The sequence below is a fragment of the Henckelia pumila genome, chromosome 1, assembly GCF_033568475.1.
Source record: "Henckelia pumila isolate YLH828 chromosome 1, ASM3356847v2, whole genome shotgun sequence".
Classification (NCBI taxonomy): Eukaryota; Viridiplantae; Streptophyta; class Magnoliopsida; order Lamiales; family Gesneriaceae; genus Henckelia; species Henckelia pumila.
The window spans coordinates 63104678-63118986 of record NC_133120.1 but is presented as its reverse complement, the minus strand read 5'-3'; the positions used below and the strand labels follow the sequence as shown (position 1 = coordinate 63118986).

The window sequence follows — 14309 nt, the reverse complement described above, 5'->3', positions numbered from 1 at the left end:
CCGATATTACGTCAGCCATGATGTCACCTTGCTGACGTAACCGAGGACGTGTACACTGATCCAGATCGGAGCTTCCGATCTTGCCGACGGAGCTTCCGATCTCGATCGGAGCTTCCGATCCATTTCGGATCCTCCGAACTCCTCTTCGGGCCGTCCGATCTATCTTGGACTATTTAGGCATAATTTAGTAATTAATTACCTTAATTACCTTGATTAATTGCGGGTCACTACATTCTCCCCCACTTAAGAAATTTCGTCCTCGAAATTACATCTTAAGGAAAACATAGTACGCAAAATCAATGCTTTCAATACAATTGAACAATATACATTCGATACAACAGAGTACAAAATCTTAAAACAACTCGGGGTGCTCGGCTAACATCCGACTCTCCAACTCCCAAGTAGCTTCCTCTGTACCTCTGCGGTACCACTGTACCATAACCAATGGTATTCGCTTGTTACGAAGTACCTTGTCCTTCTTGTCAAGAATCCGCAGGGGTTTCTCCACATACGATAGATCCCGATCTACTTTTACCTTGGTCGGATGCAAAATATGCGACTCGTCCACCACATATTGCCTCAACAAGGACACGTGCAACACATCATGGATCTCCAAAAGATTTGGTGGCAAGGCTAGACGATAAGCCATGTCTCCAACTTTCTCGAGAATCTCGAAAGGACCAATAAATCTTGGTGACAACTTACCCTTGAGACCAAACCTCATCACCTTTCGGAAAGGTGATACACGCAAGAATACATAATCTCCTTCTTCAAAATGAAGTGGCCTGCGGTGAGTGTTCGCGTAGCTAGCCTGTCGATCCTGGGATGCCTTAATCCTGCGTCGGATCAATTCTACTGCATCAGTCATCTGCTGAATCATCTGAGGACCCTCCACCTGCCGCTCACCAACCTCGTCCAAAAACAAAGGCGTACGACAACGACGTCCATAAAGAGCATCAAATGGTGCCATGCCAATGCTGCTATAGTAGCTATTGTTATAAGCGAACTCCACCAATGGCAAATGATCGTGCCATGCTGGGCCAAAATCCATTACGGTTGCTCGAAGCATGTCCTCGAGAGTACGGATAGTCCTCTCCGATTGTCCGTCAGTCTCTGGATGATACGCTGTGCTCAAACTCAAAGTGGTACCAAGAGCACGCTGAAAACTCCCCCAAAATCTTGAGGTGAAACGAAGATCTCTGTCGCTCACAATACTCAGTGGAATACCATGCAAACGGACAATCTCTTGCACATACAGCCATGCCATCCTGTCGAAGGTGAAATCCTGATTATATGGTAAGAAATGCGAGGATTTCGACAATCGGTCAACAACAACCCAAATCGCGTCGCAATTCCTGGAAGACATAGGCAAGTGGGTGACAAAGTCCATCGTCACATGCTCCCACTTCCACTCAGGAATATCGAGATTGTGAAGTAGACCTCCGGGTCGACGATACTCTGCCTTGACCTGCTGACACACAAGGCATCGGGACACGAACTGATAAATGCTGCGCTTCATTCCTTTCCACCAAAATCGAGTACGTAGATCCTTGTACATCTTCATGCTGCCAGGATGTACTGAGAACCTACTATGATGAGCTTGCGATAAGATCTCGTCTCTAAGTGTGGAATCATCAGGCACAACCACACGGCCAGAAAGACACAACAAACCATCCGTCTGAAAATGGAAACCAGCTGAATTCTCACCCTCAGTGAATCGGGCTAATCTCTACATCTTGGGATCAACACCCTGTGCCTCACGAATACGTCTATACAAGGCTGGCTCGGCAAGCACAAATGCAACACGAACTCCCTGTTGTTCCTTCTTATGACGGAAAGTTAAACCCAAGGAACAACACTCTTCGACCATTCGTGACACTGCACTGGTACGAAGGGAACTCAAATAAATCTTGCGACTAAGCGCATCAGCAACCGGATTAGAAGATCCTGGATGGTAATTGATTTCAGAATCATAGTCCTTCAGCAAGTCCATCCAACGGCGCTGTCTCATGTTCAACTCTGCCTGAGTGAACAGGTACTTCAAACTCTTATGATCAGTAAAAATCTGGAATCGTTCACCGTACAAATAATGACGCCATATCTTCAGAGCAAAGACAATGACTGCAATCTCTATATCATGTACGGGATAATTCCCCTCGTGAGTCTTTAGTTGCCTGGAGGCATAGACAATCACATGCCCATTTTGAGTCAACACACACCCCAAACCCTGAAGAGAAGCATCGGTGTGGACTACGAAACCACCAGATCCAGTCGGCAAGGATAGCACTGGAGCAGTCGTCAATCGACGTCTCAACTCACGAAAACTGTCTTCGCACGCGGAAGACCACTCAAAAGAGACATCCTTTCGCGTCAACTGTGTCAAAGGCCTGGCTATCTGAGAGAAATTCTCCACGAATCGACGGTAGTATCCGGCCAAACCCAAGAAACTACGAATCTCAGATGCTGTCGTCGGGCGCGACCAATTAAGAATAGCCTCTGTCTTGCTAGGATCCACTGATACTCCATCTCTAGAAATGACATGACCAAGGAACACAACTTGGTCAATCCAGAAGTCACACTTGCTGAGCTTAGCATACAACTGATGCTCTCGCAAGGTCTGTAAAACAGTACGAAGATGAAAGGCATGCTCATCCATGCTACGAGAATACAAAAGGATGTCATCGATGAACACTACCACGAACTTATCCAAGAATTATCGGAAAACCTTGTTCATCAAATCCATGAAAACAGCTGGAGCATTCGTCAGACCAAATGGCATCACTAAGAACTCATAGTGCCCATATCGAGTACGAAATGCTGTCTTCGAAACATCCTCGTCTCTAACTCGCAACTGATGATACCCAGAAAGCAAGTCGATCTTGGAATAGACAGAAGTACCCTGCAATTGATCAAACAGATCGTCAATCCACGGGAGAGGATACTTGTTCTTTACTGTCACTTTGTTCAACTGACGATAGTCAATGCACAAACGCATCGAACCATCCTTCTTCTTGACGATTAGAACCGGGGCTCCCCAAGGTGAAACACTGGGTCGTATGTATCCCTTATCAAGAAGATCCTGCAACTGCTGCTGCAATTCTCGCATCTCAGATGGAGCTAATCAGTACGGTGCTCGGGAAATCGGCGCTGTCCCTGACAACAAGTCAATGCCAAACTCGATCTCTCGCACAGGTGGTAACCCTGGAATCTCGTCGGGAAACACATCCGGGAACTCACTGACTACTGGTATCTCCTCCATGTCCGGACCTTCTAAGGATGCATCAATCGCATAGATCAGGTAGCCTTCCCCGCCAGACTCTAAAGCACATCGGGCTTTCAGAGCAAAAACCACTGGCATCGGGGGTCACGCTCCCTCACCATAGAAATACCAAGCATCCTCAGCCTCGGGGCAAAACTGGACAAATCTCTGGTAGCAATCCACTACCGCTCGATACGAAGTCAGAAGATCAATCCCGATGATACCATCAAAGTCATTCATCGCTAAAACCATCAGGTTAGCGCTCAACAGATGTCCCTCAAATCCCAAAATACAACCCAAAACAAGACACTTAGCTAAGACTTCCTGACCCATCGGAGTTGAAACCGTTAACAAGACGTCTAAGGAAACAAAAGGTAATCTATGCCTCTTAACAAACCGAGCTGATATGAATGAATGCGAAGCACCGGTATCGATCAGAAGATAAGCAGGAAAACCGCACAAACTAAAAGTACCTGCAATCATGCTCTCACTGTCTGCCTGAGCCTGCTCCTGGTTCAGCGCAAACACCTGCCCCTGAGCACGCGGGCGTGATGACTGTCCTCTCGAAGAAGACTGAGAATGATGTCGCTGCGATGGCTGCGACTGCTGACGCTGCTGCTGCGAAGGCTACTACTGATACTGCGGTGGCTGATAGATAGTGGTCTGAGAACCACCAACACTCCCCGAACCACTCACTGTACCGGCCAAAGTGGGACAATCTCTTTTCATGTGACCCTCCTGTCCGCACTGAAAACAAACACCAGTGATATGAGGACACGGTCCTGGGTGATGCTTCCATCTGCACTGACGACAACGTCGTGAATCACCAAAACGATGAACACCGCTAGATCCGGAAGAAGAAGAAGAAGTACCACCCTGTCTCTTAAAAGACTGGGCCCTTGGACCCAAAGAGCTAGATGGTCTGGATGCAGAAGATCCGAAAGTCTTGTTCCTCTGCAGACTGTCCACTGCCTGGTGACAATTGTTCACCAAATTCTCGAAGTTCCTCTCTCTGCCCATGACAACCAACTGATGAATGTCAGGGTTAAGGCCCTGAAGAAATAGATCGTGCATCGTCTCTAAGCTACTCGCAATATGGGGACTGAAAGAAAGAAGCTCAAAGAATTTCTGCTGGTACTCATCAATGGTCATAGTACCCTGTCGCAAACTCAGCAACTCGCTCGCCTTCGTCTGACGCAAATCTGGAGGAAAGTAATGCTCCTCGAAGGAAGACTTAAACTCAGCCCAAGTAGCGGTACCCCTGGCGGCAATAAACGGAGTAGAAGTAGCTCTCCACCACCTCTTCGCATTTCCCTCTAGAACAAAAGCTAAAGTCTCCATCTTCTGGGCTTCAGTACATTGATACTCCCAAAAAAAACTCTCCATATGCTCCAACCAGTCCTCAGCAACTGCAGGAGTCTCGCCACCTACCAATGGCTTAGGAGCCATCTGAATAAAACGGTTCATACTAAAACGCCTATGATCCTCATGATGATGTCTATGGTGATGTCTCCTTGGTGGATCACCCCAACGACCACCGCTAGCCTGACTCTCGTAATCATCATCTGCCATCTGTCAATAACAACAGAAAACTCTTAAAATCCGCTTTACTAATTCCCAGTTGCAATGCGCTCTGATACCAATAAATGTAGCGATCCTACCCGGATCCACTACCTAATCAGAGTGATTAGCGCAAGCAACAATAATTAAAGCGTTAAATAGCGGATAATTCCAAAGTACAACAAATCGAATCGGCAGAATACAACCGACGATAGAAACTGTGTATAATTCTTTATACAACCAAATCGAAATTAGGGTATCAGAATCCCTAACAAACTACCTCTGCACGGTAGCAACCTCAACCCTGCTGGGAACCACCGGGACCGTCCAGCCTCAAACCTGCCCCATCACAAGGTACACAACGAATACCCAAACACAGGGGCGTGAGCTAGAACGCTCAATACGAAAGCAATGATATAAATACAAATATGAGCATGCACGTGACTTTAAAAATCAGGGTTAAATCACTTTACTCATGGCGCCTGGAATACACAGTACCGGGCAAGAGAGCGACTCCGCGTGGTACTCGTATATTCCCAAGACACGAATCCTCAGGAAGAATCGCCTCGACTGATGGAAACTATCATGACTCACATCATCCCGATGCAGTCTCCGTAAAAACATATGCATGTGCTAAAACAGTAAAACACAGCCAATACAGCACATACATCATGCATCACACACATATGTATAAATATCATGCCGGCTATCTCAGTCAGTACTTACGTACCTCTAACAATGCAGGTCAACTCCTAGCACACTCGTCTAGGTCCAAAGCCTACAAGTCTGCTCTACTGCGTCTACACATGCAAAAGTCCATGCATCACTATAAACGCTCTAAAAGCCTTAACTAAGCTATTTCATACTCCTAAATATTTTTAGGAAGCCAAATTATACCTTCGTCCGTCGTCAGCCCGCTGGTGTAGAATTGCCTCAAAACTTAGGCACATCTCCGCTACAACACCGGGATTGCTAGGCAACTTCCGGATTCCCAATAGGATGCCTAGAACTCCGTAGATCTAAGTAAGAAGGTTCGAAAACCAGAGGAAAAGAGGGAACTCGGTGCACAGAATGAGGGCTCGGACCCCTTATTTATAGACGATGATCGGAACGTCCGATCACAATCGGAACTTCCGATCGCCCCTTCGGAGCTTCCGATCGCCCGATATTACGTCAGCCATGACGTCACCTTGCTGACGTAATCGAGGACGTGTACACTAATCCAGATCGGAGCTTCCGATCTTGCCGACGGAGCTTCCGATCTCAATCGGAGCTTCCGATCCATTTCGGATCCTCCGAACTCCTCTTTGGGCCGTCCGATCTATCTTGGACTATTTAGGCATAATTTAGTAATTAATTACCTTAATTACCTTGATTAATTACGGGTCACTACACACCATCACTCTCCCCAATTCGTTCCCGATCGATTCCATACCACACGAAAATTTAAAATACAAATTTACAACATTTGAAAAAAATATTTACAACTAAACTCGGAACTCTCGCTTCAGGATATGGATAAGCATCCGACTTGATCTATGGACCTCATTTCGTCTAGTCTGAAAAATATAAAGGAATAGCAACATACTTCAGCCCCTTTACAATACAACCATTTGAAAGAGCATATAATTCATAAATGAAAATTAATCATCGGAGTCAAGATTCAATATCAAGCAAAAATAGATTCTGCCTATATGAATTTACAAATAAATAAAAGAAAAGAATTTTAACAGACATATTGCAGAATAGTCTACATTTTGTATCTCAGACAACATTGAGGAGATGATATTTGTAACACATTATATGGTTCCATGTAACATTAATTCAAGAACTACCTCCTTACTACGCAACGATTGACTCTAAATTATGTACAAAGACGAACAAAACTAATGCCCAGTAGAGAAGTTTGAGCTGCATCTTGCTTCAGTAGCTATGCACAAACTGAATTCATTAACAGCCAAACCGAAAGATATGAGATCCATAACGAGCCATTTGGATATCTTCATGTAGTCCATTGGAAACCCATTACAACTACATAACAACATCAAACAAAAGGCTCCAGAAAATAGAGAGGATATTTACCTTGATCTTGTGTATTCTCTTGTAGTCGATGAATGCTTTCCCTTAACTATATATAAACCCTCTCTTGTACCTAGTTCACGACATAATTTCAACAGATAAATAAGAAGCTACAGCACTGTAAATCAAATAACTTTGATTACACATTATGAAAACAGAAAAGAAATGTCAACCCTCTCGGTATTTAAACACCAATTTTGTTAGAATAGTATTTCAAATTCAATCAATAGAACTCACAAATGTGCGAATTCCAGACTTGCTCTTTAGGGCAGAAAAATTGGATGATACAAAGGGCTTGCTTTTGGAGAGTTATTCTTTTAGACTTACTCTTCTGAGGCGACGAGCTTTCTTTCGGAGACTTACTTATTTCCATCGAGCTTGTGTAGAAACAACTCAGACTAGGGCTGATTTTGGGCCATGAGAATCGGGGATCGATCTAATCGGACTCTTACATCAAAGCTATACGTCATGGCTAGAACTCCATGTAATATGAAATCCTTTGCTTCCCATGGACCCTCCATCCTCCTCTCAGGCTGAAAGACCATAGAGTAAAAGACCAATTAAGGTGTTCTTGGCTTTATTGCTTCCATGGAGAGCATTATTGAGCATAGGGGTAATATCAATTATTTAGCTTTAAAACACTCTTCTTGCCATGACAATAATTCAATATACACAAAATGGCTAGTTGAATAGTAAAATTATTCACTTTAATAATAGTCATAACTATCCACCATGATAGAATTTAAGATAAAAAGGAGGACGAAAGAAACTAAAACAGAGAGTAGTTGGAAAAAACAAAATATGATGAAAAAAGACCCCATAATTGTTAAAAAGACTACTTTTTTCCATAGAACTCAAAGTGTGGTTCTAACCATAGTTTCATGCTTTAACACTATTCTTAAGTTGCAGACTAGGAAACACATGCATACCTAAAACTAACATTCGAGATGTATACTTACATATCTATTGATGGTAATTAGACACTAAAAATCCATGAAAAAGTACTCCAGGACAACGAAATATAAATATACCAACCCCGAGGGATCTTGACCTTGGAAACTCGCGGCACTAATATCTGATTAGAAACACTTTTACCGAGAGCTTATGTTGGGTACCCAACAATAATAATATACTGTAATGTCTGCAAATGTTATTCAACCATTAACGATCTTGGGTTGTGAATTCTTCATAAACACTTACAATTTCAGATATTAATGGATTTAGGGCTTTTGGACATGGCGGAGCGTTGTACGTATGGTGGAGCAGATGGGCCAGAAGTGGAAATTCGAGAGTCACAGAAGCGAGGATATGAATCCACGCAAGAAATAGAGAAGAGTCACCAACAATATCGCTCCAAATGGGTGCAGCTTGAATCTCAATCGGGGTCCTGCGGCGGCCTTCCAAATCAAGGAAACAGAAGCCCGAGCTGCTCTAGAGAAGGAAGAGGTTGGGGTTGTGGCCGAGGAGAAGGTTTATATCTGCAAATTTATACGCGAATCGTGGATATGGAATGGAGAGATGAGTCAACGAGACACCGAAAGAAAGAACCTATCGGAAAAGAGAGAGATTAAAGGTTTTACCAACTTTGAGAGGGTGGAGTTCCAGGGCTGAGAGCTACGAATCCGATTCGGCGGCCGGAGGAATGTTGTATTCGGGTTTTTTCTGCTCACCAATTCCCGATCGATCGACGATTAAAGCGTTGGAGCTGTTCTGGGTCGAAGGGGTGACGGGTTGGGTTTAGGGATTTTCGGATTGGGTTTAACTTTCCTTTCTGTGTTCTCTCCTCTTAAGCGTATATGTATATATTAATTATTAATTAATTAAAAAAAGAAGAGAAAAAACCCTGTATGTATATGTATTAAAAAAAAAGAGAGAAACAACAACAGTTTTTAAAACCGTTGTCATATGCCCCCAAAAACACGCTAATAGACAACAGTTAATTAAAACCGTTGTCATAGGTCATAAAAACCCGTTCATAGACAACAGTTTCAAAAAACTGTTGTCTTATGCCCCCAAAAGAAAACGGTTTTTAAAAAACTATTGTCTTTTTTATTGAAAAAATGCCCAAAGACAACGGTTTTGATTAAAACCGTTGTTATTGGGTGAAAGACAACGGTTTTGGCATAAAACCGTTGTCGATTAAGTGTTGTTGATTAGTATTTTTCTTGTAGTGAATAGGTAACAACCTCAACCCTGCTGCGAATCACCTGGACCGTCCAGCCTCAAACCTTCCCCACCACAAGGTATCCAAAATACCAAACACAGGGGCGTGAGCGACAACGCTCAATACGAAAGCAATGATATATAAACTAATATGCAGCAAGCAAATGACTTTAAAATACTAGGTAACATAATCTACTCAGGGCGCCATGAATCCACAGTACTGTGCTAAGAGAGTGACTCCGCGGGGTACTCATGCATTCCCCTATCCACTATAGCATCTACTCCACCCTCGTGGTCGCTCCTAGTGATAGAAAAACCAGAGGCTAAGACTCCCCAGACATGAATCCATAAGGAGTAACTCATCACCGATGGAAACTGTCATGACTCGCATCATACCAGATGCAGTCCAATGTAAAAACATGCATGTGCTAAAGGCGTAAAACATGGTAAAACACATATCACATACTCATGCAACATATAAGCATATATATCATGTCGGCTATCTCGGTCAGTACTTACGTACCTCTAACACTGCGGGTCAAACCTAGCATCACTGTTCTAGATCCCATGCCTATCAGTCCACACTAAGGTGTCTACAATGAAAATACTCATGCATCAATAAATAAGCTTTAAAAGCCTTAATTAAGTTATTTTATACTCTTAAATATTTTTAGGAAGCCAAAGCTATACCTGCATCCGTTGTGAGCCCTTTGTTGTCGCTTGCCTCAAAACTAGGTCACAGCTCCACTACGACGCCTGGATCGCTCCGCGACTTCCGGATTCCCAATAGGATGCCTAGAATTCCCTAGATCTAAGTTATAAGGCTAAGGGAATGAGAGAGAAGAGTGAAGTGAGTGCCTAAAAATGAGCCTCGGACCCTCTATTTATAGACGCAGTTCGGACCGTCCGTTCCTCGGTTGAAGCCTCCGAACACGTTCGGACCATCCAAACCCGAATTCGGACCATCCGATGTCCCATCTGCACATAAGACATGACGTCACCTTGCTGACGTAATTGATGACATAAGCCCTAGCCCTGATCGGACCGTCCGATGTTGCCGACAAAGCATCCGATCACGATCGAAGCCTTCGAACTCCACTTCGGAGCGTCCGATCTGTGCTGGCCCAATTTGCTTACTTTCGTTAATTATTCCTCTTAATTACCTTAATTGGGTGAGGGTTACTACATTCTCCCCCACTTAGGAAATTTCGTCCTCGAAATTTAAGTCTAGAGGAAAACACGGAAATCCAAACAAATGTTCTTTACAACCGAACATTACAAAGTACAAATCTTTCTTACAAAGAAAAGTACATAACATCAAAACAACTCTGGATGCTCAACTCGCATCCGGCTCTCCAGCTCCCAAGTTTCTTCTTCAGCTCCCCTGCGCCGCCACTGCACCATCACTAAAGGTATGCTCTTGTTGCAAAGCACCTTGTCTTTTCTGTCAAGAATCCTGAGAGGTCTCTCCACGTAGGAAAAATCCTGATCCAATTGCACCTCAGTCGGATGCAAGATGTGCGACTCATCTGCCACATACTGCCTCAGCAAGGACACATGAAACACATCATGGATATTGGAAAGATACGGTGGCAAAGCTAAACGATAAGCCACGTCTCCAAATTTCTCGAGAATCTCGAAAGGACTGATAAAAATTGGCGATAACTTGCCTTTAAGTCCAAATCTCATCACCTTCCGAAAAGGTGACACTCGCAGGAACACATGTTCTCCTACCTTAAAATGTAACGGTCTGCGGTGAGTGTTAGCGTAGCTAGCCTGTCGATCTTGGGCTGCCTTAATTCTCTTACGGATCAACTCCACTGCATCAGTCATCTGCTGGATCATCTGTGGACCTTCCACTTGACGTTCATCAACTTCGTCCCAAAACAAAGGCGTATGACAACGGCGTCCATATAAAGCCTCAAATGGTGCCATGTCAATGCTGTTGTGGTAACTATTATTATAAGAAAAATCTACCAACGCTAAGTGGTCATGCCACGCTGGACCAAAATCCATCACTGTCGCTCGAAGCATGTCCTCGAGAGTACAAATAGTCCTCTCACTCTGCCCGTCGGTCTCCGGGTGGAAAGCTATACTCTAACTCAGTGTAGTGCCAAGAGCTCCCTGGAAGCTACCCCAAAATCTAGAGGTAAACCTCGGATCTCTGTCGCTGACAATACTCAACGAAAAGCCATGCAGACGAACAACCTTTTGCACGTATAGGCGTGTCATCCGATCCAAAGTAAAGTCTCTATTGTAAGGCAAGAAATGCGTGGACTTAGATAGCATCACAATTCCTGGAAGACATCGGCAAGTGGGTGACAAAATCCATCGTCACATGTTCCCACTTCCACTCAAGAATCTCTAAACTCTGGAGCAAACCACCGAGTCGTCGAAATTCTGCCTTGACCTGCTGACACACAAGGCATCGAGATACAAACTGATAAACACTGTGCTTAATCCCTTTCCACCAAAACCTTGTTCGTAGATCCTTGTACATTTTCATACTGCCTGGATGTACAGAAAATCTGCTACGGTGAGCCTGTGATAGAATCTCCTCTCGTAATGTGGAATCATCAGGAACTACCACACGTCCAGAGAGACACAACAGACCATCATTCTGCAAATGAAAACCAGAAGTATTCCCATCTTGAGCCAATCGGGCTAACTTCTGCGTCTTCAGATCAACGGCCTGCGACTCACGTATACAAGTATATAACGCTGGTTCGGCAAGTACAGATAAAACGCGAATTTCTTGCTGTTCCTTCTTATGTCGAAAAGTGAAACCCAAGGAACAACACTCCTCTACTACTCGCGCAATCGAGCTTGTACGAAGCGAACTCACATATACTTTGTGGCTAAGAGCATCCTCAACTGGATTAGAAGTGCCTGGATGGTACTTGATCTCACAATCGTAATCCTTCAATAGATCCATCCAACGACGCTGCCTCATGTTCAACTCAGCCTGAGTGAACAAATATTCCAAACTCTTATGGTCAGTGAAGATCACGAACCTCTCACAGTACAAATAATGACGCCATATCTTAAGGGCAAAGACAATGGCCGCAAGCTCTAAATCGTGTACGAGATAGTTTTCCTCGTGAGTCTTCAATTGCCTAGAGGCAAAGTAAATCACATGACCTCTCTGTGATAACATACATCCCAAACCCTGGAGAGAAGCATCGGTGTGAACTACAAAGCCTTCTGATCCAGATGGTAGAGCCAACACTGGAGCAATAGTCAGATGGCGTCGAAACTCGTGAAAACTCTCCTCGCACTCTGACGTCCAAACAAAGGGTAAATCCTTCCTTGTTAGCTGCGTCAAAGACTTAACAATCTGAGAAAAGTTCTCCACGAATCTTCGGTAGTAGCATGTCACCCCAAGAAAACTACGAATCTCTGAAACTGTCGTCGGGCGCGACCAATTCAAAATAGCTTCCGTCTTACTAGGATCAACGGAAAAATCATCTCGTGAAATCACATGACCAAGGAAAACAACTCGATTAATCCAGAAATCACACTTGCTCAACTTAGCATACAACTGCCGCTCTCTCAAAATCTGCAAAATAGTATGGAGATGGAAAGCGTGCTCGTCAACACTGCGAGAATATACCAGGATATCGTCAATGAACACTACCACGAACTTATCCAAAAAGTCGCAAAATACTTTGTTAATCAAATCCATGAAGACTGCTCCTGGTTCAGTGCAAAGACCTGCCCCTGAACACGTGGTCGTAAGGAAGAATGACCTCGAGAAGAAGTCTGTCGCGGTGACGGCTGTGACTGCTAACGCTGCTGTTGAGAGGGCTGCTGCTGCTGCATAGACGCCTGAGTGCCTATGGATCAACTCGCTGCTCCCATCAGTGTAGGAAAATCCCTCTTCATGTGACCCTCCTGTACACACTGAACACACGCGCCAGTCGATCGAGGTCACAGGCTTGGTGGATGCTTGCGCCTGCACTGACAACACCGGCTCATCCCCTGGATACCAAAACGCTGTATTCCGCAAAATCCGGAAGAAGAAGAAGAAGAACCACCCTGCTTCTTGAAAGACTGGGGACTCGGACCCAAAGAACTAGTCGTTCTGGATGCGGAAGAAATCATAGATCTGTTCCTACGAAGACTATCCTCCGCCTGGTGACAACGATCCACTAAACCCTCATAGGTCATGTCGCTTCCAACAGCTACCATCTGATGAATCTCAGGGTTCAGACCCTGAAGGAAATGATCATACTTGGTCACGAACTCTCAGCGATATGCGGGAAATAAGGTAGAAGAACGAAGAACTTTTGCTGATACTCCTCGATAAAAATCGTCCCCTGTCGCATTCCAAGCAACTCACTAGCTTTAGCTTGACGAAGGGCTGGAGGAAAATACAATCTCTGGAAATCGGTACAAAACTCATCCCAAGTAGCTGCTCCTCTCGCTGCTATAAACGGTGCGAAAGTAGATCTCCACCACTTCCTTGCTCGACCCTTTAGTAAAAAACCAAGAGTCTCCATCTTTTCCTCATATGTGAAACGAAACTCTCTGAAGCAATGCTCCATCCTCTCTAGCCAGTCCTCAGCATCCTCTGGGGTCTCATCTCCTGCTAATGGTTTAGGGCTCACTTGCATAAATCTATGCATGCTGACTCTTCTCCGCTCTTCGCGGTGTCCACGGCGATGTCTACGACCATCTCCGCCATCCCAACGACCATCACCTCCACTGTCGTGGCTCTCGTCGTAATCTGCCATCTGTCAATGAATAACAAATAATGTATTAATCCGCTTTACTAATTCCCAGTTGCAATGCGCTCTGATACCAATAAATATAGCGACCCTACCCGGATCCACTACCTAATCAGAGTTAATTAGCGCAAGCATTAATTAATTAAAGCGTAAAGAGCAGATAATTTAAAATACAACAAATCCAATCGGCAGAATACAATCGATGACATAATAGTGTATAAATACTCTTATACAAACAAATATAAAGTATTAGGGTAACAATCCCTACCACTAAAATCTCGTTGCAATAGGTAACAACGTCAACCCTACTGCGAATCACCTGGACCGTCCAGCCTCAAACCTGCCCCACCACAAGGTACCCAAAATACCAAACACAGGGGGCGTGAGCGACAATGCTCAATACGAAAGTAATGATATATAAACTAATATGCAGCAAGAAAATAACTTTAAAATAATGGGTAAAACAATCTACTCAGGGTGCCATGAATACACAGTACCATGCTAAGATAGTGACTCCA

At 44.2% G+C, this 14309-nt stretch overlaps 1 protein-coding gene across 1 annotated transcript; it reads right to left on the bottom strand.

Moving 5' to 3' along the window:
* Positions 1 to 11158: 11158 nt before the first annotated feature.
* LOC140863587 (uncharacterized) lies at positions 11159 to 13797 on the bottom strand. The gene is made up of 5 exons (XM_073267122.1): positions 13308 to 13797; positions 12675 to 13042; positions 12050 to 12377; positions 11570 to 11950; positions 11159 to 11358 (listed from the first exon to the last, which is right to left on the bottom strand). The coding sequence occupies exons 1-5, from the start codon at positions 13795 to 13797 to the stop codon at positions 11159 to 11161; spliced, it is 1767 nt and encodes a 588-aa protein (XP_073123223.1).
* Positions 13798 to 14309: the final 512 nt, after the last annotated feature.

Coding starts and splice junctions, on each gene's coding strand:
- LOC140863587 (XM_073267122.1), bottom strand. CDS start 13,797: ATGGCAGATTACGACGAGAGCCACGACAGTGGAGGTGATGGTCGTTGG. Junction 13,043..13,307: donor TTTCCCGCATATCGCTGAGA/GTTCGTGACCAA, acceptor TTTGGTATCCAG/GGGATGAGCCGGTGTTGTCA. Junction 11,359..11,569: donor ATTTTCTGTACATCCAGGCA/GTATGAAAATGT, acceptor GATGTCTTCCAG/GAATTGTGATGCTATCTAAG.